Genomic DNA, 23,555 nt, shown 5'->3' with positions numbered 1-23,555 from the left:
TTTCCAATCCTTCAGCCTTTGACACTTCAATATCCTGTTCTACTTTTCCCAATTGTCTTCCTAATCTCAGAGCATTCATTTGTCCCACTTCATTTCCCAAAATTAAATCAAGCAAATTTCCTCAGTAGACTAGAATACCTACTGATTCAGGAAGCAGTCTTAGATGCATTCTAAAAGCTGTTCCCTACCTTAACCAAGTACAGTATATTTTGGAATAGTTAAAATCACCCTTTATTATTGTGTTCTTGTCCGTGCATACCTCTCTGAAGTATCTGCGGATGTCCCGTTCTATTACACCTCGTTTGGTGATCTGTAAAGCGCACCGAAAACATTAACATTTCCCTTCCTACTCCTTAACTTTATCCATATGGATTCTGCTCTAACACAACCCCCAAAACATCATTATGTTCTAATGCTGCATTAACCTTTATTAAAACTGCCTTCCAACCTCTTTGTCCATCTCTTTATTGCTCCTGAAAAGTTTATAACAAGTAAATACTTCCATGAAGTAATCATTTCGTATATTATTTTTAATTCCTTCTCAATTTCAATCCTATTTGCGTCCATTAGAGATCTCAATTCTTCCTTGATTACACTTTTGCCGTTACAATGGAAGAATTTCTAATTACAGCATTCAGCTTGCACAGCTGTGCTCTTTTCTAGTTCCCTCATGCCCCTCTGACTGTCTTTTGGAGTTTCCAGTACTCTCCTCAGGGCTTTCCCTCAACTTTCTCCCTTTCGGCTCCCCCAACATTTTACGTATAATCTTTGTCCTGACCTTTCACTTTATTTACAAACGGTTTGATATTTAATGGTAGTCAGAGGTTGATCAATGTCATAATAGCTAATAGTTAGAAAGACTAACTGAAGCCTCAGGATCAGACAGTGTGCTTCACTCTTGTGATAGACTGCATTTTACAATCCGGACCAAGCGTGCACACTCTCTATTTGGCTGAGTCCCAGTGATTAATATTTTATTCGTTCACTTTCATATTTAAAAATGATTTTTTTTTGTTCCTTTTATAGCTCCCTTAGGAATCAAGGATAAATAGCTTGTTCAGGCAACTGCTTCCAGCTGACTACAAGCTTAGCTTCATTGATTAGAGGTGATGCACTTTGGAGGGACTAACAAGGCAAGGGAATACACAATGAATGGGAGGACCCTAGGCAAGACAGAGGGTCAGAGGGATCTTGGTGTGCAAGTTCACAGATCCCTGAAGGCGGCGGAACAGGTAGATAAGGTGGTAAAGAAGGCATATGGGATACTTGCCTTTATTAGCCGAGGCATAGAATATAAGAGCAAGGAGGTTATGATGGAGCTGTATAAAACACTGGTTAGGCCACAGCTGGAGTACTGTGTGCAGTTCTGGTCGCCACACTACAGGAAGGATGTGATCGCTTTGGAGAGGGTGCAGAGGAGATTCACCAGGATGTTACCAGGGCTGGAGCGCTTCAGCTATGAAGAGAGACTGGGAAGATTGGGTTTGTTTTCCTTGGAGCAGAGGAGGCTGAGGGGGGACATGATTGAGGTGTACAAAATTATGAGGGGCACAGATAGGATGGATACTAAGGAGCTTTTTCCCTTCGTTGAGGGTTCTATAACAAGGGGGCATAGATTCAAGGTAAAAGGCGGGAGGTTTAGAGGGGATTTGAGAAAGAACTTTTTCACCCAGAGGGTGGTTGGAGTCTGGAACTCACTGCCTGAAAGGGTTGTGGAGGCAGGAACCCTCACAACATTCAAGAAGCATTTGGATGAGCACTTGAAATGCCATAGCATACAAGGCTACGGACCAAATGCTGGAATATGGGATTAGAGTAGACAGGGCTGATGGCCGGCGCGGACACGATGGGCCGAAGGGCCTCTATCCGTGCTCTATGACTCTATGACTCTATGACAAAAGAAATGCTGCTTTGGAAAGTAATAAAAGACATCTTTTGGAGATGGGGCAAAGAAAAAGTCAACTTTCACCTCCAGAACTTGTTTGCAGATTTGCAAACGACGATTGCCAAATGGTGACAGACTAATAGTCAAAATCAAAACCAATGTGATGATTCTTTCACCAAGCAGCAACACATTTACAACCTGTTACATATATGTATATGCACATGGATGGTGGTAAGGCAAAACACATTGTTATATAAATTCATTTGAAAGGGAAAGATACCACCAATGTTTGTTTTTGTTTCCCAGATGATAGCTGCCTGCTGTGACTGGTCATTGTGATGAATCTACAGCCAGCCAGAACATTCATGCAAGTTAGCTCATGATAATCCAGATGTGGAGATGCCGGTGATGGACTGGGGTTGACAATTGTAAACAATTTTACAACACCAAGTTATAGTCCAGCAATTTTATTTTAAATTCACAAGCTTTCGGAGGCTACCTCCTTCCTCAGGTGAACGATGTGGACCTGAGGAAGGAGGTAGCCTCCGAAAGCTTGTGAATTTAAAATAAAATTGCTGGACTATAACTTGGTGTTGTAAAATTGTTTACACATGATAATCCAGTCATTTTTGCACTGAAAAAAAAATTATCCCATCATTTGAATTAAATTTTGTAACTAACGCAACAAAGTGTGAATTTAGTGCTTAAAAAAATTGTATCAAATTAGTTTAATTAGGAGCTAATTGTATTTTTCGGTATGCATATTACATTAATAATTACGTTAACCTGTGCTAGTTGTGAATAAAATGCTATCATGCAACAAGAAACTGCAATGTGAATTGTGAGAGAAAGCGATCTTCCATATACAACGGTGCTCATAAGGCGGAACAGGGGCCACTGTAGCCCTCAATTGACTTGCTGTTCCATGTGCCTTTAGGCCTTCATTCAAGGTCTTTGAGCTGTTGACAAGAGTTACAGTTTAGTGCCATTCTGCATTTTTTTCTTACTTTCCCCTTGAGAGCAACAGAAGACTATTCAGATGCAGGGCTAACTTGGCATCCATATAGTAAATGAAAGAGCTGTTACAAAGGGCTATTGGTCCTATAGTTTTATTAAATTCTCTTTCCATTTGATAAATACCTCCACTTGATAATATGATTGAAATCAGGACTCACCAGCACAAGTTCCATTACTTAGTGGTGCAGTGTTTGGGAACATTACTGAGCGTTACTATTTAAAAGGTTAGGAACACTCCTGTATACATATCATACTGCATGGTACCTACGTAGCCACAGACACTTAAGCAACAAACTTAGCAAGCATTAAAAAATGGGTTCCTCCAAGTGAGTAAATGCAACTCCTAGCATGGTACTGAACCTTATTTGCCAATCCTGGTCTATGCTCAGTTAGCTGAACCCAGCTAGGCCAGCAATGGATGCACAATTGGCCTCAGTATCCCGAGGTTGGAGAAGGAAAGCTGAGTCAGTGCTTCCATTCCTGATCACATCCAGTGATCTTTGTTGTAAAGTGATTGAGGGGGGGATGGCGGGCGAGGATGGGCGGGCAGCAGGCGAGGATAGAGGGGGGATGGCGGGCGAGGATAAAGGGGGTTGGTGGGCAAGGATAAAAGGGGATGGCAGACCAGGATAGGATCAGGCTCAGATTACCGCCTGGGCTTCCACATAAAAAATGGTCACATGGGTGAGGCAGGGGAAAGGCGTCAGCACCTATAGAAGCACATTTCAACATGACTCAATTGCTTGCAGTGGAAAAGCAGAGCAAATTGAAGGAAAAAAGATAAACACGCAAAGGAAAACTAGAATTATTTATATCTACATCGCTCAGTTAAAATTTTCAAGGGATGATCTGATAACATTGTCAGAGGCTGGTGGCACATTACTTACCCATGTGTTCAACCATGGAATCAAGTGCAAGGGTTGGAGGGGAGTGGGTGGAGTTGTGCGATACAAGAGGCAGATATAAAAGACAGGAAAATTAACAAAAAGGGGAAGGGACTAAACTGTGTTTCACTCACAGTTCCATATTTCATAATTTATTCCATAGCTCACTGCATGGTTCATGTATAAGGAGCTGTATAGAGCTTACACAACAAAAATATAGAACAAGGTAAAGTAGCTCTTTCCGCAGACTGTGCATGATTTGAGCTAGAATAGACTGGCCAATTTATATATAATTTCCTGGAGGTGGTGTATTAGCATAGGTAAAACTCACAAGACAGAACATTGAAACTTTTTCCAGAACTTCCTTCAATGCACACCAAATAGAACATTTGCACTGCCTACAGCTTTTTAACATATGTGTCTTAATACTAACAGATATTTGACAATCTCTACCTATCAGTTTTAAATTTATATTTGATGGAAATGCAACATGAGCATTCTTTTTAAACTGTAATATCTGATGTTATCCAAGATATGTATTTTGTGCTTCTCTTCTATTGTCATTGTAAATATATGATGTGATTTGAGTACTTTATACTGACATCTATGAAAACTAATGATCAGTTTTAAAAAATCCTATCTAAGTAAACACAATAAAGTCAATGTTTCCAAACGTAAATCCTTTTTAAATGACAAGTAGATTGAAAATAACATTTTAACCCAACTCTTTAAAACAAGGCATTTGGCTCGACAACTTTCATAGTTGTTATTGAGCAGAGCACTCGAAGCAGCTAAATACTTGCAATAACTTCACTAAAATTTGATATATCGTAAAATCTAGATTGTAAATTGAACTCATGCATAGCTAACTATTTTTTAAAAAGTTAATTAAGTAAATAAAACCTTGAAGTTGCACTTCTACATTTACAGGACATTTAATGTACGAGTGCAAATTACATTCAAAGCCAGATTTTATGGTAGTGACCTCAAAATAGGTTTTTAGTAAATATAAAGTGCAAGAAAAAACATACATATTTTGATGTACATGACAGAAAATATTGATATATGCAGTCATAGTACAGGTTTCTTTCCCCTACAAAGATAAATATTATGACATGAAATATAATGAAACCTTTTAGTAAACCCAGTTTTTTTTAAAAAGTGAAATTCTTTCAAATTTAGACCGATTTTCATGACCTCTGGCAATTGCAGTGACAAGCGGGACTAGCAAGCCTGCTGCCTGCAGAGATGCATATGATGACTTTTTTTTCCAAAACAATTTCTTCCAGCTAAAAGCTGTAGAATTGCTCTGCGTTGGTTTGGATATGTCTAACAAATCCAGCCTACACGAACACTTCAATTTTTTTTAAACAAATCTTCCAAAGGATGTTGTTTCCACCATTCCATGAAGCAGCTGCGTGTAATCTTCATTTCTGATCTTCATACATTTGTGTCTGAATTAAAGTGGGCTGTAAAAAATGTAGTTTTGTCTTCATTCAACACTGCAAATCAGAAGATACTGAGTACCACATTCAATTCCAAAAACTTTGTGAATAGGATTCTTGAATTTTACGTACATCAAACTTGAGTACTCTAAAAGATTGAGCTCAGATACTTTATCCTAAGATCAGTATTCAAGTGTTTTAATATATAATATTTTGTAACAAATTAAATAACATTAAAAAAGGAAATGTATGCAAGAAAAGGTTTTGAGGCTGTAGGGAACTTCTTTGAATGCCCTTCAATTTCCATTTTCTTCATTTGTTAAGTCACCTTTTTCTTCTATTTGGTTATTTTCTACTTTTACTATTGCACCAGCCTTTCTCCCAAAAGAATTCTGTACAGCCATATTGCAGCAAACAAAAATATTTTGAGATGACACTCCACACCAAGGCTTAGTCTAAGAGGAAGACGTAACTGCTTGATGGATTCATGCACTTGAACTACCTTTAAATGTTTTACCAAGGCAAGGACTTTTCATTTAGCCTATACAAAAAAAAATCTAAAAAATATGGACAAATTCCAACAATTGTACAAAAGCCAACCAGCTACAGCAGCAAAACCTTGGTTCTAATCCCAGTGGCACCTTTCAATCTCAGCTTGTACTCATATATATATATATATAGGAGCATAGAATCTTATAGCACAGGAGGCCCGCCATTTGGCGCATCATGCCTATGCTGGCTCTTTGAAAGAGCTATCCAATTCGCCCCATTCCCCTGCTTTTTCTCCATAGCCCTGCATTTTTTTCTTTTTCAAGTATTTATCCAATTCCCTTTTGGAAAATTAATACTGAATTTGTTTCCACCGCCCTTTCAGGCAATGCATTCCAGATCATAACACGCTGCTTAAAAAAAAATTCTCGTCGCCTCCCAGTTCTTTTGCCAATTATGTTAAATCTGTCTCATGTCAGCCTTTGATTCAGCATGCTTCACCAGTTCACAGCCAGTCTTTTTATTTTTGCCAATTGTCTCTCCTGCTAGGATATGATGCCACAGGCAGCAGCAGCTCTCTGCTATCTCCCCCAAGTGGACATTCTTCATGTGCAAGCAAACATAGGCAGCAAGTATCAGCATGCTGTTCATCCACTGATAGCATCACAGCCAAACCCAAAATCCTGTCCTGACGTCTAAATACGCACACCTCTCCAGCAGGACTCATCTGATAATTGTCAGGAGCAGGAAATCCACCGTACTCTTTCACTTACTAACTCAGGGGTGCTAAAGCCAAATGGAGAGCCCAACTGAGATCAGCTAATTCCTGCACAGACCAGGAATTAAACTTGGGACCTTCTGATCCATTGCCCATCCAAGGAGCTCAGTTCATGGCCAGCCTGACGCATCTATTACTTGGAGTAATAAGCACTTCATGGAGGCATATAGGTAAAAACAGACACTGAACCATAAAAAGGTATTAGATGGGGTGACCGAGCCTTGGTCAAAGAGGTGGGTCTTAAAGGAGGAATGGGAGGTATCAAGGCAGAGGGGTTTAGAGAGGATAGTCCAGAGTGTGGGGCCTAGACGGCTGAAGGCATGGCCACCAATGATTAGAAGTTATTGTGGGGGGGGATGGGTGTAGCAGTGGAGGAAGTTGCAAAAGATAGAGAAGGATTTAAATGTGAGGATTTGAATTATAAATTTGAGGCACTGGGAGACAGAGAGCCAATGTAGGTCAGCAAGGAGAGGAGCAATGGGTAGGCAGAACTTGATGCATGATAGGATGAGATAGAATAGCATAGCAGGGTGAAGAAAAAGGGAAATATCTTCAGCAAAAAAAAAGTTCTAAACACTAATATTAGGTCTCTAACAATGAACAAAAGCACTCAAAAATATTTTTAAAAACAAACTTCCCCAAGCAACAGTAATTGACCTTTAATAGGTCTCATGACATCCCCATTTACAGCACTTCCCCACAGCAAGTCATTGAGCAACATCATATTTCTGCTTTGGTCCAATTCAACTTTATGGCCTTAAAGGGACAGGGTACATTAAACAAAGCTCCACTTAACAGCACACAGCTTTCTTCAAAAGCAGTCCCTTTAGGCTTATTCGGTGAAGACAATCAAGAACTGACCTTGTTATAAAATACATTATGTACTACATGATGATGGCCCTGTCATTATAAAACAGTGCAAATGTAGCATGAGGAACATCATGGGAAATCGACTAGTGCCTTCTATAAACACAATCAGGAAACTTTCAGTAATAGCAATAACTTACTTAAAACGATGTACCAATTAATTGCTCATTGAACAGACAAAGCCATCACTGATCACTTCCCTGTATCCCTCACAATTCACATCCAACCCCATTTCCTTCCACGTCCACCCGTCCAAAGAAAAACTCCCCCAAGTCACTTACAATGGCACTTTACCTTTGGCCCCCCCCATTCGTCACGATATCTCTACAGCTGTCGATCTGCTCAATCACACCCTCACCTCAGCCGTTGATGCCCTTAGTCTCTCCCACCAAGGGGTGCAAACTTGAACGTATACGGCGCACAACTGGTTTAGCCATTCATCAGCAGATCTGGCTGGACTGGCCGCTATCTCAAGCTGAACCAGACTGTTTGCAACCTTGGTGTCGTATTTAACTGAGCTGAGTTTCCAACACCATAATCTCTCATCACAAAGATCGCCAGTCTCCATCCCTGCCTCAGCCCATCTACTGCTGAAGCCCTCATCCATGCTTTTGTTACCTCCAGACTCAACTATTCCAATGCTCTCCTGGCCAGCCAGCCTCCCCATTTCCACCCTCCATAAACTTAATGCAAAACTCTGCTGTCCATACCCTAACTCACACCAAGTCCCATTCACCCATCATCCCTGTGCTCGGTGATCTACGTTGGCTCCCAGTCCAGCAAAGCCTCCATTTTAAAATTCATAGTCGTGTTCAAGTCCCTCTAGGGCCTCGTTCCTCTGAACCTCCTCCAGTCTTCCAACTCTGACCTCTTGTTCTTTCCCCCACTTCCTTCATTCCAGCACTGGCAGCCGTGCCTTCAGCCGCCTAGGCTCCAAGTGCTGGAATTCTCTCCCTAAACACCTCTCTCCTTCTTTAAGACGCTCCTTAAAACCTACCTCTGGCCACCTGTCCTAATATCTCCTCCTTTGGCTTGGTGTCTATTTTTGTCTGATAACGCTCCTGTGAAGTGCTTTGGGCCGTTTTCCTACATTAAAGGCACGCTATAAATGTAAGTTGTTAAACTATTTATAATTTACTCAAATTGTATACAATCCTAATACAAATACCAGAGTTATAATATGCAGTTCAATAAAAGGCAATTTAACAATACTGGCATGTAATATACAATGGTTTATTGCTTTATCACTAGTACTCTAATGTACAAAGTATAAATCATACATAATTCAATCATTTACACTGATAACAGCATAATTTTTTCTATTCTTATTCTATAGTTCTAAACAACTGTACATGGTTAAAAAGGACAAATGAAAGATTCCAGAGAGGCAATGGCAAAACAAAAATTCCTATCACAAGATGCCACTACTAAATTCCCAGGTTTATGTTGTGATCCCAAGACAAACTTAATGAATATAATTTGGGGCCCTATTCAGGGACATTAACCAATCCGGTTCTGCATTTAGATATGTGAAACCTGCATTTCTCTACCTTTCTGTGGGCAGTATATACACTAATATATGTATAATATATATATATATATACGTTAGTGGCAGGTACCAAGCTAGCCACCGAGCTAGGGCGGTTAAAAGTAAGAGAAACACGCAAAATCATAAAGCTATGGTAATTTTAATAGAAGTTCAGGCTTTTTAAAAACAGGGGCATTTACAAAGCTTAGCAATTTATCGCATAACATCTACCCTAGAGCTTGCCTAGAAAATGACCTCTTAGATCAGCACACTGCATTTTGTGTTGTCTTTGACTGACTTTATACAGTTTCAAATTAAATCGGACAAAAAAAATAAGCTTACTACACTTGGCATTAAGACAATTTACAAATGCTATTTTTATTCTGTGGTAACAATGGTCAGCAAAGTTTAATCAGAACTTCCATTTTATTTCAAAACATTAGCAGCAGCATAGTTCCCTCTATTAAGAGACTTAGAGGTACAGCAAACTAGATTCCATGCTGCAATATTGTAGAAGTGGGCATATGATTACGGTCAAAAATAGTTTTCAGTTTAGTTTCTGCAGTGATATAAAAAGTACAGAATTACAAAACAAAAAATACAGTTGCTTGCAATACAAAGGACATGAAAAACCCAAGCAGAGTACATATCTGCATCATCACTTTTCCCCTTTCAAATTTGATTTTATTTACATTTTACTGCAGTCTGGCATTATTCTCTTCCTGCTATCCATGAGATGGACTGCTATCCAGGACTCTGCAGGTTTTAGAACAGTTCAGTATTTTAAGCTTCACGTACTAAAAGCAGACTTATTCCACATTTATTCAGCATCTGTTGACCTGAAATGATCTTCATCCACCGTAGAATAGATGTGTCCTTCGTTGCTGAGAAATTCCACAGCCTGCCTATATAAAAACAAAATTGTAACCGCTAGACTTTGTTTGACACTTAATTTAACACGTAACAAGTATTTTAGCACAAAATAACACTAACTTGATAGCAACAATGTTCATATTCTTCAGCGTTCTCCTCATGTAGTCAATGCTCATGCCTTCCTGTTCTCGACAATTTCGAATCAAGTTCAGTACCTGAAGGGAAAGTATTACCTTAGCTACCATAAATTAAGCAATAAAAACATTCAGTTCAGTTTTCAACTTTAAAAATAAGTTTGCTTCTTCATTTTGGATCATTTATTAACTCACAAAAGGCAAGGGACAACAGTACTAGAAAATAAAATGTTTCCATTTTTTGCACAATATCGCCATCAAACACTCTCAGATACAACATAGGTTAGATGCAGAACAAGCAGCATTTATATAGCACCTTCAATGTGCTACCTAGGGCTTAACAAAAAAAAAGAAAAACACTAAGCATGAATACTAATGTTAGGAAAGGTGACCAAACGCATGGCCAATGGTTTTGAGGCAGCTTATGAAGACGGCAAGGCAGAGGAGTTTAGGGGGAAGTTCTAGAATGTAGGGTCAAGACTGAAAAAGGCCAGAGTCAGAAGAGGTAAAGCACCCTCTACTGTGACCGTCTTTACCCCAAACACTGTGACCATTTGATTCCCCACGCCTGACATTCTTGTGGCAGTAAGCTTCTCTATTAGTTTCAGCTGTGTCCAGTGAATTTGTGCCCACTATGAACTGGGTTGACACTGTCCATAGCTATTAGGACCCTTACAGCCAGAAAATATATTAATTCCATCAGTTTGCACCGAATTCAAACCCAGGTTTCATAGATAAAAGTATAGTGTACCAACCCGCTGCACCACCAGTCCTCTTAAAACGCATTATTGTCACAAACGAGTAGATTTTAACTAGAAATCTTCTGGAACTAAAATGTCAAGAAATTGTATTATACCCCACTAAATAACTTTCAAAAGGGAATTGGATAAACACTTGAACGGAAAAAAGCTAAGGGGAAAGAGCAGGGGAATGGGACTAAGATAGCTCTTTCAAAGAGCTGGCACAGGCATGATGGGACAAATGGTCTCCTCCTGTGCTGTACCTACTATGATATGAAATAACAATGTAATGATCTACACAGGGGTATTTGTTCAAGCTGTGTCTCCATGGGCTGCATGTGTGCACATGAAGCCTCGGGGTTCACATATAAAGTTTGAATTGTTATGCCCTTTAATTTGCACGTTTCAACTGCTAATACCAACAGATCTTGGTGTTCTGGGATTTATCTACCAAAGCAGCAACAGCTCTTTCCAAATCCATGGCCCACAAAATTGAAGCAGCACAATCCAGCAAAATAATTACAAGTACAAATAGGTCGGAGTTGCCTGGGTTTTGAAGGCCACAGGTTGGATACCTGTGATCTACAAGACAACAGTTTTAGCACAACATCAGGCTTTCTTTGGGACAATACACTACCAGAATGAAACTGCTCATTAGCATTGACCCAAAATAAGCACATTTGAAACAAAAATATATTAACAAAGAATTTAATTGCAATTCTTCAGTATCAATACTTAAGGGATTTCACTTTGTGTTGAGCATTGGTTTGTTCCTTCCTGATTCATCTCCATCATTACGATATTAGTGATGTAGCTATATCACATCTCAAAAACAAAAAGTCCGCAAATTTATCTTTTTTTAATATGGTTTAGATACCACATTACGATTAACAAATACTGGTCTGATTAACCCTTCGGTACCATTCACTGAAGTTACCAGTCCCAGCAAAACAACTCTTTTTAATCAATTATTGTTAAAGTTATAATACTGCGGCCAAGTGTTAAGTGCAAATATATAACGAAAATTTGTTTCAATTCTCACATGATAGTGGCTTAAAAAAAACTTTTAAAAATACAAACAAAATTAGAGACAGCTGATTCTAACCCACTTGAAAGTTATTTGGTCAGTTTCTACTTGTACATTTAAAACCAAAACTGTAATGTACTTCATAGTAGAAATTAAGAAAAAACTTCTATTGTTAGAAATCTGAAAAACAAACAGATAATACAAAGCTTCCATAAATGAAAGAGAGACAGGTAAATGTTTTGGGTACAGCCACCCATATCAACATATGTTGTCTCATATTGACTGATCTGTTATAGATTTCCATTGTTCTGTTTTTATTAGAACATTACATTTCTTTTTAACGTTGTGCACTTAGAGGGAGGTAAACTGCGTTGCTTTTCTCCTTTAAATCCATTCCTAATAAAGTTTAGTCTAGACTATTACATACCATTCTTTTCCAGTTTGTTTTACCTGACTTTGTTGACTTGTTAGTCCATTCATCATTGCATCATTAGCACCAGCATATATTCCCACTGCACTCCCTTCATGTCGCATTGGGGTATGCAAAGCTAGTGCAGATCCTCCAGGTGCAGACTGAGAGAAAGAAATTACAACAGTAAAACCTCAGAGCAATGCTACATTGGATTAATAGGTTTTTTTTCCCCCGAGTGAACGTGTAAAAGTCTTAATTTTGGTTGAGCCTCAAATTCAATGAACTTTAATACTACTGCTGAGTAACTTTCACATCCTGCCGATGTTAATAAAAAGTCGATCTCTTCTCACCCTCCCTTTCCCCAGGCGAAACGCATTCTACATGAACTGAAAAAACTTATCCAATAGATGAAAAATTTAACAAAAGCAACTTTAGGACCAACCACAATTATCTAGTTGACTCATGTTCTATTATACAATGCAGCATAATTTCTCACTTTGTAACATAGCTAAAGGTAATCTGATAGGATACTATCATGGCAGATAGACCAAATCAGAATTTTTTTTATTGAACATTTATTTTTGTACTCACCTGTGGTTTGTTCAGCAACAAGTGAGCCTGCACTACTTCCAACATATGAGATGTCAACTCATTCATGTCTTCCAAAGGCATGATCTTGAAAGCTACCAAGCTCTTCTTGTTCTACCAAGTTAAAAGGAATAGTTGAATTACTTAAATGCCTCAAGATCAGAAAGGTGTTGAATTAACATTCAAAGAGGATCTCAAATATTTTTCAAGTGAGTCTCAGCATCTAAAAAGTACCATACTATAAAAACTGAAAAGTTACAAAGAGCTTTGATTTTGTTCCATTTTATTACAGACAGTAAGAATGACAGGATTTGCTTAGTCTAAACTTCAAGGAACTGGAACTGACATTAGTTAGTGAATATCTCCAAGTGCTTCAGTGATCCCGTTCTTTGAATTGCAAACATTAATTCTATCCCCTTCACTACTGAGGTCTATAATTCAGCCAATCTAGTTCTCTTCCCCAGCAAAATTAAGGTCAATACCAAATGTTCTATATATTCAGAAATGAGAGAAAACCAGGAATACATTTAAATAACCATAATTCTACAACTGAAATTTTAGAAGGCTCCTCGTGCAGAGATATTATAAGTAAAGACCGTTACCAAATGATTAGGTACCATCGCTGTTTTTACTATAAAAATAATAAAATTGTTAATCAGATTCTGAAGTTTGCAGTACCTCAAATAGCATTTATTTTCCCTAAATTATATACACAAGTTTCATATTTAAACAGAATACCATTCCTTCCAATTACTGCATATTGAAAAAACATGCATTATTCCTAAAAGCCACATATCCCAAGATACTAAATTGGCCAAGTGCAAAACGCAAATGTCAACTGGACAAGAAACAAGGATCTTCAAAGTACCTATGTACTATATAAATACTATACCAAAAATGGGTGTTACCGACGAATTGGAAGAGTCTGTGTTACCTGGAATGATCGGAGATGGCCAGCTACTTTTACATAGCTGCCTGGAGGAACCACGATATTCTCACTTCCAGCTTCCTGCATTAAACAAACAAAAAAAGTCAACATTTTGTAGAAATAGAGCAATTTCAAATATAGTCAAGAGAAAATGTGAATCTGAAAGGAAACAGTCAAAAAGGAGAGTGTGAAATTAAAATGCCTGTCTTCACTGTCAAAATTCTGTTTGGAGAGAGAGAAAAGTGATGTCATATTGCAGCAATGGCACCATGTACACTTCATTTTGCTGTTGATAAACCACTGGATTTGGTAATACGGGATGAAGTTACAAAGCACTTGGAGAAACATGAGCTAATCGAGAGCAGTCAGAATGGACTTCCAAAAGGCAGGTTGTGTTTGACCAAGCTTTTAAAATTCCTTGAAGAAATAATAAAGGATAAAGAAAATGCAGATGTGGTTTATGCTGATTTCCAAAAAGCATTCGAGAAAGATGCCCCATAAGAGATGTATGGCAAAGATAACAACATATAGAATTAGAGAAAGCAAAGGAGTAAAAGGAGGCTTTTCAGAATGGAAGGCATTGTGAGTGGTGTTCCGCAGAGGTCCATGTTGGGGCTGCTCTTATTATACAGCCTACTCCTGTTAATTCTATGAAAAAAATTTGCAGGGCTGCAGGGAAAGGGCAGGGGAGTGGGACTAGCTGGATTGCTCTTGCAGAGCGTCGGCACGGACTTGACGGGCCAAATGGCCTCCTTCTGTGCTGTAACCATTCTATGATTCCAATTCAAAGTCACTTAATTTGAATTATCTGTTAATTCAATGTTTTGGGGGAACAAAAAGCATCCTGTGTTGTTCCACTTACATTGCTTAATTTGAATTACTGGATAATTCAAGTTTTTTTTAAATCACAAAAAACAACTTTGCATTAACAAGAGCAGACTATATAAATAAATGATACAGATTTCGGAGCTGAAGGAACGAAACTTAAATTTTCTGATGGCACCAAATTGGGGAAGGTGGGTTTGGCAGATTGTGAGGACATAAGATAGGTTAGCAAGGTGGGCAGATAGATAGCAGAAAAAAAAATTGAGTAACATATTTTAGAAATAATAATGAAAGGAAATAAAGTTTAAAAGATTTTAAACAAAATAAAGTAAAAGGACCTTCAAGGGCAGCACAAGTAGATGAGGTCAGAAAAAGTCAAACGGAATCCTTGATTTTGGGTCTAGAGGCATAGAATATAGAGGCATAGAATATAAAAGCATAGAATATAAAAGCAAGGAGATAATGGTGAACTTGTGCAAAACCTTAGTTAGGCTACAGTTGCAGTATTGTGTGCACTCCACATATATAAATCAATAGAAAAAGTACAGCACAGATTAACTAGGATGTAACCAGGGAAAGAGGCTACAGTTCTGAAGACATTTGAGAAATTCAGGAATTTTCCTCCACTAGAGTTGCAGAAGGTAAAGCATGACCTAAGACTTTAAGATTAAGTGTTATATGGTAAATAGCAACAGAATATTTTCATTGGTCAGAGTTGGTAACAAAAGGCCACGAATTTAAGATAATCACAAAAAGACATAAAAGGGAGTTTAGAAAATAATTCTGACGGTGGTTACAATGTAGAATTCTCTTCCACAAACCATTGTTGATGCAAAGTCAGTCAATTATTTTAAAAGGGAATTAGATAGTTATAGACTTGAGAGCGAAAATAACAGACCTATTTCTGTGCTGTAATATTCTATGTTACAAAAAGAATTCTATGACTTCAAAATAATCATATCATACTAGGTTTGTAAATTAAAGTGAAGGCAATGCCCCTTTAAATTGGCAGCTCAGGTCAGAATGACAATTCCCACGTGGTGAGAGTTTGTAAAATAGAAGCTGTTTCAGGCACTTGATAAGTTTGAAATGATAATTAAGAACCGCCAACTTAACACTAGCAGCCACTTATGCCATTAATAGGACACCAATTAAAGTTATTCAACTATGAGTTTAATGAGAGAAAATGAGGTGATTGAGGCAAATAGGGGACTTGATTATCTTGGTGGCACTAAACCAAGTTATTCCCATTTACAATCAGGACAGCAGCTCCCTCAAAGTATGAGCTTAGACTACTCAATGAAGTTACTAACTGATTTAAACACACACATTCCTTTAATATTGTGAACTTTCCCAGAATTAGATAATTATATAGTGATATGAAAAACAGCAGTGTGCACCAAGTTCAATGTAGTGGTTATATTTGAAAGACTGAACAAGAACTCAACACACTGAGAAAGGAACTGTAATATATATACATTAATGTCATTTGCAGAAGTTAATTTACTCACATCAGTATCCACCCACTGCCTTACATCCATTGGGGGCGCTGTCATATCATCCAACTTGTACAGAATATTTGTTGGGGCTTTCTCTGCATCTTTGATCATACCAACCACAGTTACCTAAGAAAAGGAAACACTCATATTACAATCTGTACATCCCACCATATAACATTAAGCAACATGCTACAGGGGAAAAAAATTAAACTGACAAAATGAAAAACAAGCCCACAGAGGCAGTCACAATTTTAAGTGCAAAATATTTTAAGCATTACCCATGATCAGGAAGCACTAGCTGTACCCAAATCTCCAAATCTTACAACACAGAGACGCCATTCTGTGTTGACTCTCAAAGAGCTTAGTCCCAACTCCCTCCCCACACCTTTTTTAAATTTTCTTTTTCAAATCTTATCCACTTCACTTTTATCAGCTATAATGGGTTCTGCTACCACCCCTGGAAGGGCATTTCATATCCTAAAAACTGCAGAAAACCCTTTTTGACCTTTCCCTTGTAACTTTATAGTGAATATTTTGAAAGCGCTTTAAAAAAAATTATCAGATGAAACTTCAATAAATGCCTCATAAAAACATTCAATTGTCTTTTAAAGCAGATCAGCAAACAGAAATCTCTCCATATTTGGTGATAGAGTATATAATAGATGAAATCTTACACCCTCATCTGAACCAAAATAGCACTGCATCTCATTCAGCTGATAGTTGTTTAGTTGTTTTTCTTCCCCCACTTAAGGGCAGGAAAGAAGAAATTCTCAACAAGCCACAAAAAATGTCTTGCACATCAAACAGACTTGACACCCACAAAATTTCATCTAAAATAGAGATGTGTTCTCAGGTAGAAAATAAAAATAACTACAAGTTATTAAGAAGATTGCGTTCACTGATAAATTGAAAATCCTTTTAAAAATCACACTACCACAGGAATACGGCTATTGAATCTAGGAATATTGAATAGTGCTGAATTTCTCACTCACCTGAGACAACTCCACCTCTCCAATTCTGAAAATTTCCTCCATTTGAGAAGCAGACATTAGCTGTGACACCGTACAAGGAACTATTTGCTGGGCCCGTGATCTCTGACAGAAGAAAAATAAAGTTAACCCGGTAATGCTATGGCTCAGCAGATCCCTTATTACATATTTACAGAAGCGAAAAAGCAGTTAGTGTAATCACATTAAAGGATATGACTATTTACATATTATTCATCTAAGCACAAGGTATTACCCCGATATACCTTAAATAGTAAAATTACATTTTGATCAATGATTTTAATCCATTGTTTTTGTACATTTGGAGATGATATGTTTTCAATTAGGGTATTACAGGGGTTTGCCAAATGGCTTTTCTTACTGAAAATAGGAACATAACTCTGTCCTGGCCCGAGATGCATTTTATCTGCCCCCTCACTCGTGATTTATCAGTAGAGTGACTGTAGGGTTACATTACAAAATCACATACGCTTCTAGGATATCATAAAATTTCGATGCTACAACAGATCACCAAGAAGTCATACAGTATTAAACAAAATGTAAAACATTTGTTACAAATGGGTTTGCCTGTATCAATTAGAGATGCAACTTTTTTTTAGAAATACTGTGTGATAGTACTGCTAGTGTCAGTGATCAGTTTTAACAATTTGTTACACTTTTTCCAAGATCAACTATTTTCAAAATGTAATAGCGCACTGCGCCTATCAACATGTTTACAAATAAAAACAGAAAATGTTGGAGAAGCTCAGGAAATGAGGCAGTATCTGTGGAGAAAGAAAAAGAGTTAATGTTTCAAGTCGAAGACCTTGCGTCAGAACTGGAAGATGTTAAAGAGTTAAAGTTTTTAAGAAAGTACAAAGCCAGGGAAAGGGGGGAGGGGAGGAAAGAACATAAGGGAAGGTCTGCGATAGGGTAAAGGGCAAAAATGATTAAATGACAAAAGAGAAGATGGTGCAAGGCAAGGAAGGTGGTAATGGGACAGGTTAAGAAATAAAAGATTGGTCAGGAATAGCTGAATGGCAACCGCAGTCAGCTTTATCAAAAGGGAGCACATGCTGTTCCTCGTATATATTGTTAGAATTAAGGAAGAGTGCCAATCCAAAAGTAGTAGAGGCTTCAGAACATCAGTCCAAGACTCTAGCGTGATTTTTTGATCAGCTAAGATAAATAAAACCAAAGGGAGGAAAAATAACTTACAAAATAGATTTTTAAAATAGTGCGAACAGAAATGAGGTGTAGTACATCACATAGGGTTGCATTAGTATTTAAGCAAGAGCAACAGGAATTTCTACATTTTGAGGGAAAATGGGATGTGCATTTTTGCCACCCAATTTTATACTGTATCCTGTGTGCAGAACTGTAGTGATGAATATCTTGGCTCTGTACTTACAGTTTTTCTGTCACTCTGACTGCCTCCAGCTGGTGAGCCAAATCCTCCAGGTGACTGCATGTAACCACCACCTCCTCCAGCAGCATCTCCAAAACCTCCATAGCCACCATCGAAAGTACCTAGTAAATGGGGTTAGAGGTCAGCCGCAGAACCAGAACATACAGGACCTGTCAGCACGAGCTAACTATCCAGTTTTCTTTCCAAGTGGGATTTTCCACCCTGCATGAATCATCCAAATATTAATTACTGCTCTTAAACACTATATAGACCACCGAATCTAAACAGAATTACATCCCATGTAGGAAATGTTTGGTCAAAAACTAAAAGTTCCTGTCATTTCCTAATCACATCAAAAGATCTCAAAATCCAGAAAGAAGGGATGGCATGGATGTTGGCAAGTGCTTTGAGAAACCAGGAGATAAAATTTAGAATCAAACCATTAGGCAAATGGGAGTTGAAAAGAGAATTTCTTCAAACTTTGGACTTCAGATATACAGAATGATCTGCTACAATCAGCAACTAACACAGAATCTGCTGAACCACAGATCGAGATAGTGAAAAAGACCAAAATGTGATCTGCAGGTGATAGCTATGCCACCAGCACAGTACTGTGTGTGAGGAACATGGTGGAATAAGAAAAGGCAGGAATAGGAGGAATAGCCTCAATGAGTGGGACAAGAATCGGTATCCAGACACTAAGCCAAGTAAGGCCTAGGATGTCAACCGGCTCCTCCACAATGAGCTAACGGTGGTACATCTCATTGAAACATATAAGATGCTGAGGGGGCTTGACAGGGGGCCGAGAGGTTGTTTCCCCTGGCTAGCGAGTTTAGAACTGGGGGGGGCATAATCTCAGGATAAGGGGTCGGCCATTTAAGACTAAGAGGAGGAGGCATTTCTTCACTCAGAGGGTTGCGAATCTTTGGAATTCTCTACCCCGGAGGGCTGTGGATGCTCAGTCATTGAATATATTCAAGACTGATGTCGATAGATTTCCGGACTCTAGGGGAAATCAAGGGATATGGGGGAATAGGGCAGGAATGTGGAGTTGAGGCCAAAGATCAGCCACGATCTTATTGAATGGCGGAGCAGGCTCGAGGGGCCGCATGATCTACTCCTGCTCCTATTTCTCATTTGTAAACAATTTTACAACACCAAGTTATAGTCCAGCAATTTTATTTTAAATTCACAAGCTTTCGGAGACTTCCTCCGGTAAAGCTTGTGAATTTAAAATAAAATTGCTGGACTATAACTTGGTGTTGTAAAATTGTTTACAATTGTTAACCCCAGTCCATCACCGGCATCTCCACATCATGCCTATTTCTCATGTACAGAACTTATTCACTGGAGAGCAGGTGTTTTGATGACAAGTGGAAAGGGAGGACGCTCACCTGTTGTTTAGCCAAGAGAAATGGGGATGGGGTTACAGACGACTTCAAAAAGAGGGGGAGTTAATGTAGTTTTAATAATGGAATATAACTTTATATTTTATTATAGTCAACAAAATCCATATTGCAGTTTTAGTTGCATAAAAGTTTTAATTTGTTTTACATGTAGCTTTATTTTAATTTTGTTTAATTATTAGGCACCTCCTCACTGTTCCACCCTCGCATTTCTCTCCACTCACCGTCTCTCTCTCTCTCTGTTGGACCCCCCACCCCAACTTGTGAAGCAGTTTGGGGGGGCGCCAGCTATAGTCAGACACACATTAAAACCTCGGCTAAACAGCTCCTGGAACCATCTCCGGGCTAATGATGTGCTAGGCCGGCCTGACTGACTGACTGACTGACAACTCCAGGACCCGACAGCCGGGCCTCGGCCGTGTTAAAGAGACGGGCGGGCGGCCGGCAAATCTCACAGAGTGAACCGCTCACTCCCGGCCCGATATACAAACTCAATCCCATCCCGGTTACACGAGGCCCGCACTTCCAGCAGCTCACAACCCCACACATATATACAAAAAAAAAAGGCCGACAGCAGGTGGAACACAGGCCGGGGGCACACACGATGAGGGAAGCCGCCGCCACTCACCCGCGTTGTTCCACATCTTTCCTCTCAGCGACAGTTTAACGGACGAAAATAAAAAACCCCGCGCGCCGGCCGCTTCCCGCGGGCAAAGCGCGCCACGCAGGCCTCGTGCGGCAACCGACCACTCGCCGGCCTCCGTGCTCAAAACCCCCGCCTTCCCTCGGCCAATCGTTGATACGGATTCTCGGGGGTGCGCAGGAGTTTTTTTCCCTCTATCTCCCCGGAAGTATGTATTTGCCATGATTGGCTTGAAATATTGAAGCCAGATTGGCGGCTGCCATCTTTGATACTGGCGGAGTAGTTGTCCTCTTAGTTTCTTTTCCAGCTATTTGTTGAGTTGAGTTAAATTCAATTAATTAAATAAAATCTGGAATAATAGAAACTAGTATCAGTAATGGTGGCCATGAAACTACCGGATTGTCGTAAAAACCCATCTGGTTCACTAATGTCCTTTAGGGAAGGAAACCTGCCGTCCTTACCCGGTCTGGCCTATATGTGACTCCAGACCCACAGCAATGTGGTTGATTCTTAATTGTCCTCTGAAATGGCCTAGCAAGACCATTCAGTTGTACAATCTCGCTACGAAAAGTCCTTCACCACACAGACTGCAGCAGTTCAAGAAGGCGGCTCACCACCACCTTCTCAAGGGCAATTAGGGATGGGCAATAAATGCTGGCCTTGCCAGCGACGCCCACATCCCATGAACGAATTTTTTAAAATGTACATTTGAATTTTATGAAGCTGTTACACATATTGGATTACATTCATACAAATATTTTTATGAAGCTATCGTACGCAAAATACGTATGTGTATGAAATTTGTACTGTAAACTCATATATTTAGAAAGAAAGAAGAACTTGCATTTATATAGTGCCTTTCATGACCTCAGGATGTCCCAAAGCGCTTTACAGGCAATTAAGTACGTTTGAAGTGTAGTCACTGTTGTAATGGATGAAACGTGGCAACTAATTTGTGCACAGTAAGGTCCCGCAAACAGCAGTGAGATAATGACCTGATAATCTGTTTTTAGTGGTGTTGGTTGAGGGATAAATATTGACCAGGACACCAGGGAGAACTCCCCTGCTCTTTTTCAAAATAGTGCCATTGGATCTTGGGTCCCGTTAACCCATCACCCACCTCCTTGTTGATATACAGTGACCCCCAATCCTACAACACAAGCATTTTAAAATCTTCCTCTTCATCTATCAATCCCTCTATAAACTCACCACCCCAGCCCTATATCTACTTCCAAAAACGTTATTGCTCTGATCCAGCCAAATGTTCATCCCCTCCTCCCTCCGCCTGACTGCTGGTGGCAGAGCCTTCAGCCTTTGGCCCTACTCTCTGGAACTCTCTCGCTAAATGCCTCCACCTCTCTCTTCATTTTTAAAAACCATCCTAAAACTAATTTCTTCGACCAAGCCTTCAGTGACTGCTAACCTTTCCGTTCCTAGTTCAGTGTCTGTTCCTTTACATCTATCTCTGAAGCATCTTAAGATATTTCTTTACATTAAAGGTGCTATATATGCAAGTTGTTGTTGTTGTTGCATCTCCCACCTATTTCCCCCTCCCGCTAGCTATATCCTGCTCCTCAATGCAATTTGCCATTCCCCTGAATTTGTTTATATGGACTAGGATTCTTATACTTTTACTCTCAGTAAGCCTGATTAAGAATTGATGAGTGACTGACAGCTGCCTTATCTCGGGTTGCCACCTGTTGTCAAAGCAAAAACTGGACAGGCTGAGTAGCACCAGGGGTGGGAATCATGGCTTGAGTCATGGCAGTTCCTCAGCAGACGATTAGGGAGTTGATCTGTTGTGGCAAGTGATATGTTACTGCCCAGATCGACTCTGAAACCAGTATTTTCATTGCCTCTGGGACTTCTAGTTGCAAAATTGTATTATTGAAGCAGCAATTCATTGAGCTATCAAGGCTGCCCTATCACAGGCAAGATGCCCCTGAGTTGTGAGCGTGCAATGGCTAGAAAAGCTCATAATTTTTAGTAGAATAGGTGTCATAGAATTAATATCTAACCATGAATGTAATGCTTAGTTAAGTTCGGGTAGAACTAATAAAGTATTACATTGAGTTAAGTGTCTTCTGAGTTTCTTGAGTCAACTGGCATGCCATCTGTTGCGGGTCAACATCATTATTTTCTTGCTTGTCTCTTTGCTCGCAGAATGCTGCTTTAGGGCAGTACAGATTTATCAAATATTTTTCTTTATCTTTGCCGAGTTGGTTAGTTATGGCTTTATTTTTCCATTCAGCCCTGTGACCATAAGATGCACAAACACATTAGGAAAATATAATAACATCATTAAGCAGTGTTCTGGTCATCCCTTTTAGCTGAAGGAGATTATTGAACCCAAGACTGAAGGACTGCTGGAAGAATTCTTCCTTTACTCTTGTGTTTGTGATGTATCAACATATTTTGGTTACATGTCATGGGAACATCGGAACATAGGAACAGGAATAGGCCATTCAGCCCCTCGAGCCTGTTCCGCCATTCAATTAGATCATGGCTGATCTGTATCTTAACTCCATCTACCCGCCTTGGTTCTGTAACCCTTAATACCCTTGCCTAACATTGCCTTATGTCAAAATGAGAAAAACCCCACAAAGATCAATTTGTTGTTTAACGCAAGTTACTGCTGTGAAAAACAATGAACAACTTTTATTTTTCATATTGATATAATTTATTTTTATCACAAGTGTGTGACGTTATGTCATCTAAGTTGTGAAGTTTGAAAAATAATTCCATGTTTTTGATAAAAATAAAAAATCTTATTTTTCCTTAACAAAGTTGCCTCTTTTCATTATTTTCCACGGCAGTAACTTCAGTTGAACAACAAACTGATCTTTGTTTATCCCGTCACTCCTTCATTCCATCCAAATTGCGGCTGGTTGTGTTGAGAGGGACTCTTCCTTTCTTCTTACTGCTATCCCCCATAACAACCACAACAACTTGCATTTACATTGAGTCTTTAATGTAGAAAAATGGCCCACAGCCCGTGATTATCCACTCATTAAAAACAGTGAATGGAGAATCATGGGCTGTACACCCACCATTTCCAGGGATGTGCTCCCTACTGGGAGACCATGAGCTCAACCCTCTATTTTACACTCCACAATTTCAACATTGGCGCAAAGCTGAACCCAGTGCACACCAACAGTAAACATGTCAACAGTAAACAATGCACTGTTAATCC

The 23,555-nt window shown here is 39.2% G+C and overlaps 2 protein-coding genes across 5 annotated transcripts in view; one reads left to right on the top strand and one right to left on the bottom strand.

Annotated features, from left to right (window-relative positions):
• Positions 1-23,555, top strand: part of themis2 (thymocyte selection associated family member 2) — a 78,784-nt gene that overhangs the window by 53,564 nt on the left and 1,665 nt on the right. For 2 of the 4 annotated variants that reach the window (XM_068006787.1, XM_068006784.1), the window contains exon 7: positions 2,192-2,328. The exons of 1 other annotated variant lie outside the window; for it this stretch is intronic. The gene's annotated coding sequence lies outside the window, so the exon portion shown is untranslated. Of the gene's footprint in view, positions 1-2,191; positions 2,329-6,269; positions 8,557-23,555 lie in introns of those variants that run through there. One more of the 4 variants, XM_068006786.1, reaches the window with a different exon arrangement.
• Positions 9,038-20,513, bottom strand: rpa2 (replication protein A2). Its single transcript, XM_068006788.1, has 9 exons — positions 20,348-20,513; positions 18,317-18,435; positions 16,912-17,013; positions 15,932-16,045; positions 13,602-13,676; positions 12,671-12,781; positions 12,118-12,240; positions 9,887-9,981; positions 9,038-9,798 (listed from the first exon to the last, which is right to left on the bottom strand). Exons 1-9 carry the CDS (start codon positions 20,361-20,363, stop codon positions 9,714-9,716), a joined length of 840 nt encoding a protein of 279 aa, XP_067862889.1. The 5' UTR covers positions 20,364-20,513; the 3' UTR covers positions 9,038-9,713.

This window comes from Heptranchias perlo, chromosome 26, assembly GCF_035084215.1.
Source record: "Heptranchias perlo isolate sHepPer1 chromosome 26, sHepPer1.hap1, whole genome shotgun sequence".
Lineage (NCBI taxonomy): Eukaryota > Metazoa > Chordata > Chondrichthyes > Hexanchiformes > Hexanchidae > Heptranchias > Heptranchias perlo.
This window is presented reverse-complemented; position numbering and strand designations above follow the sequence as displayed.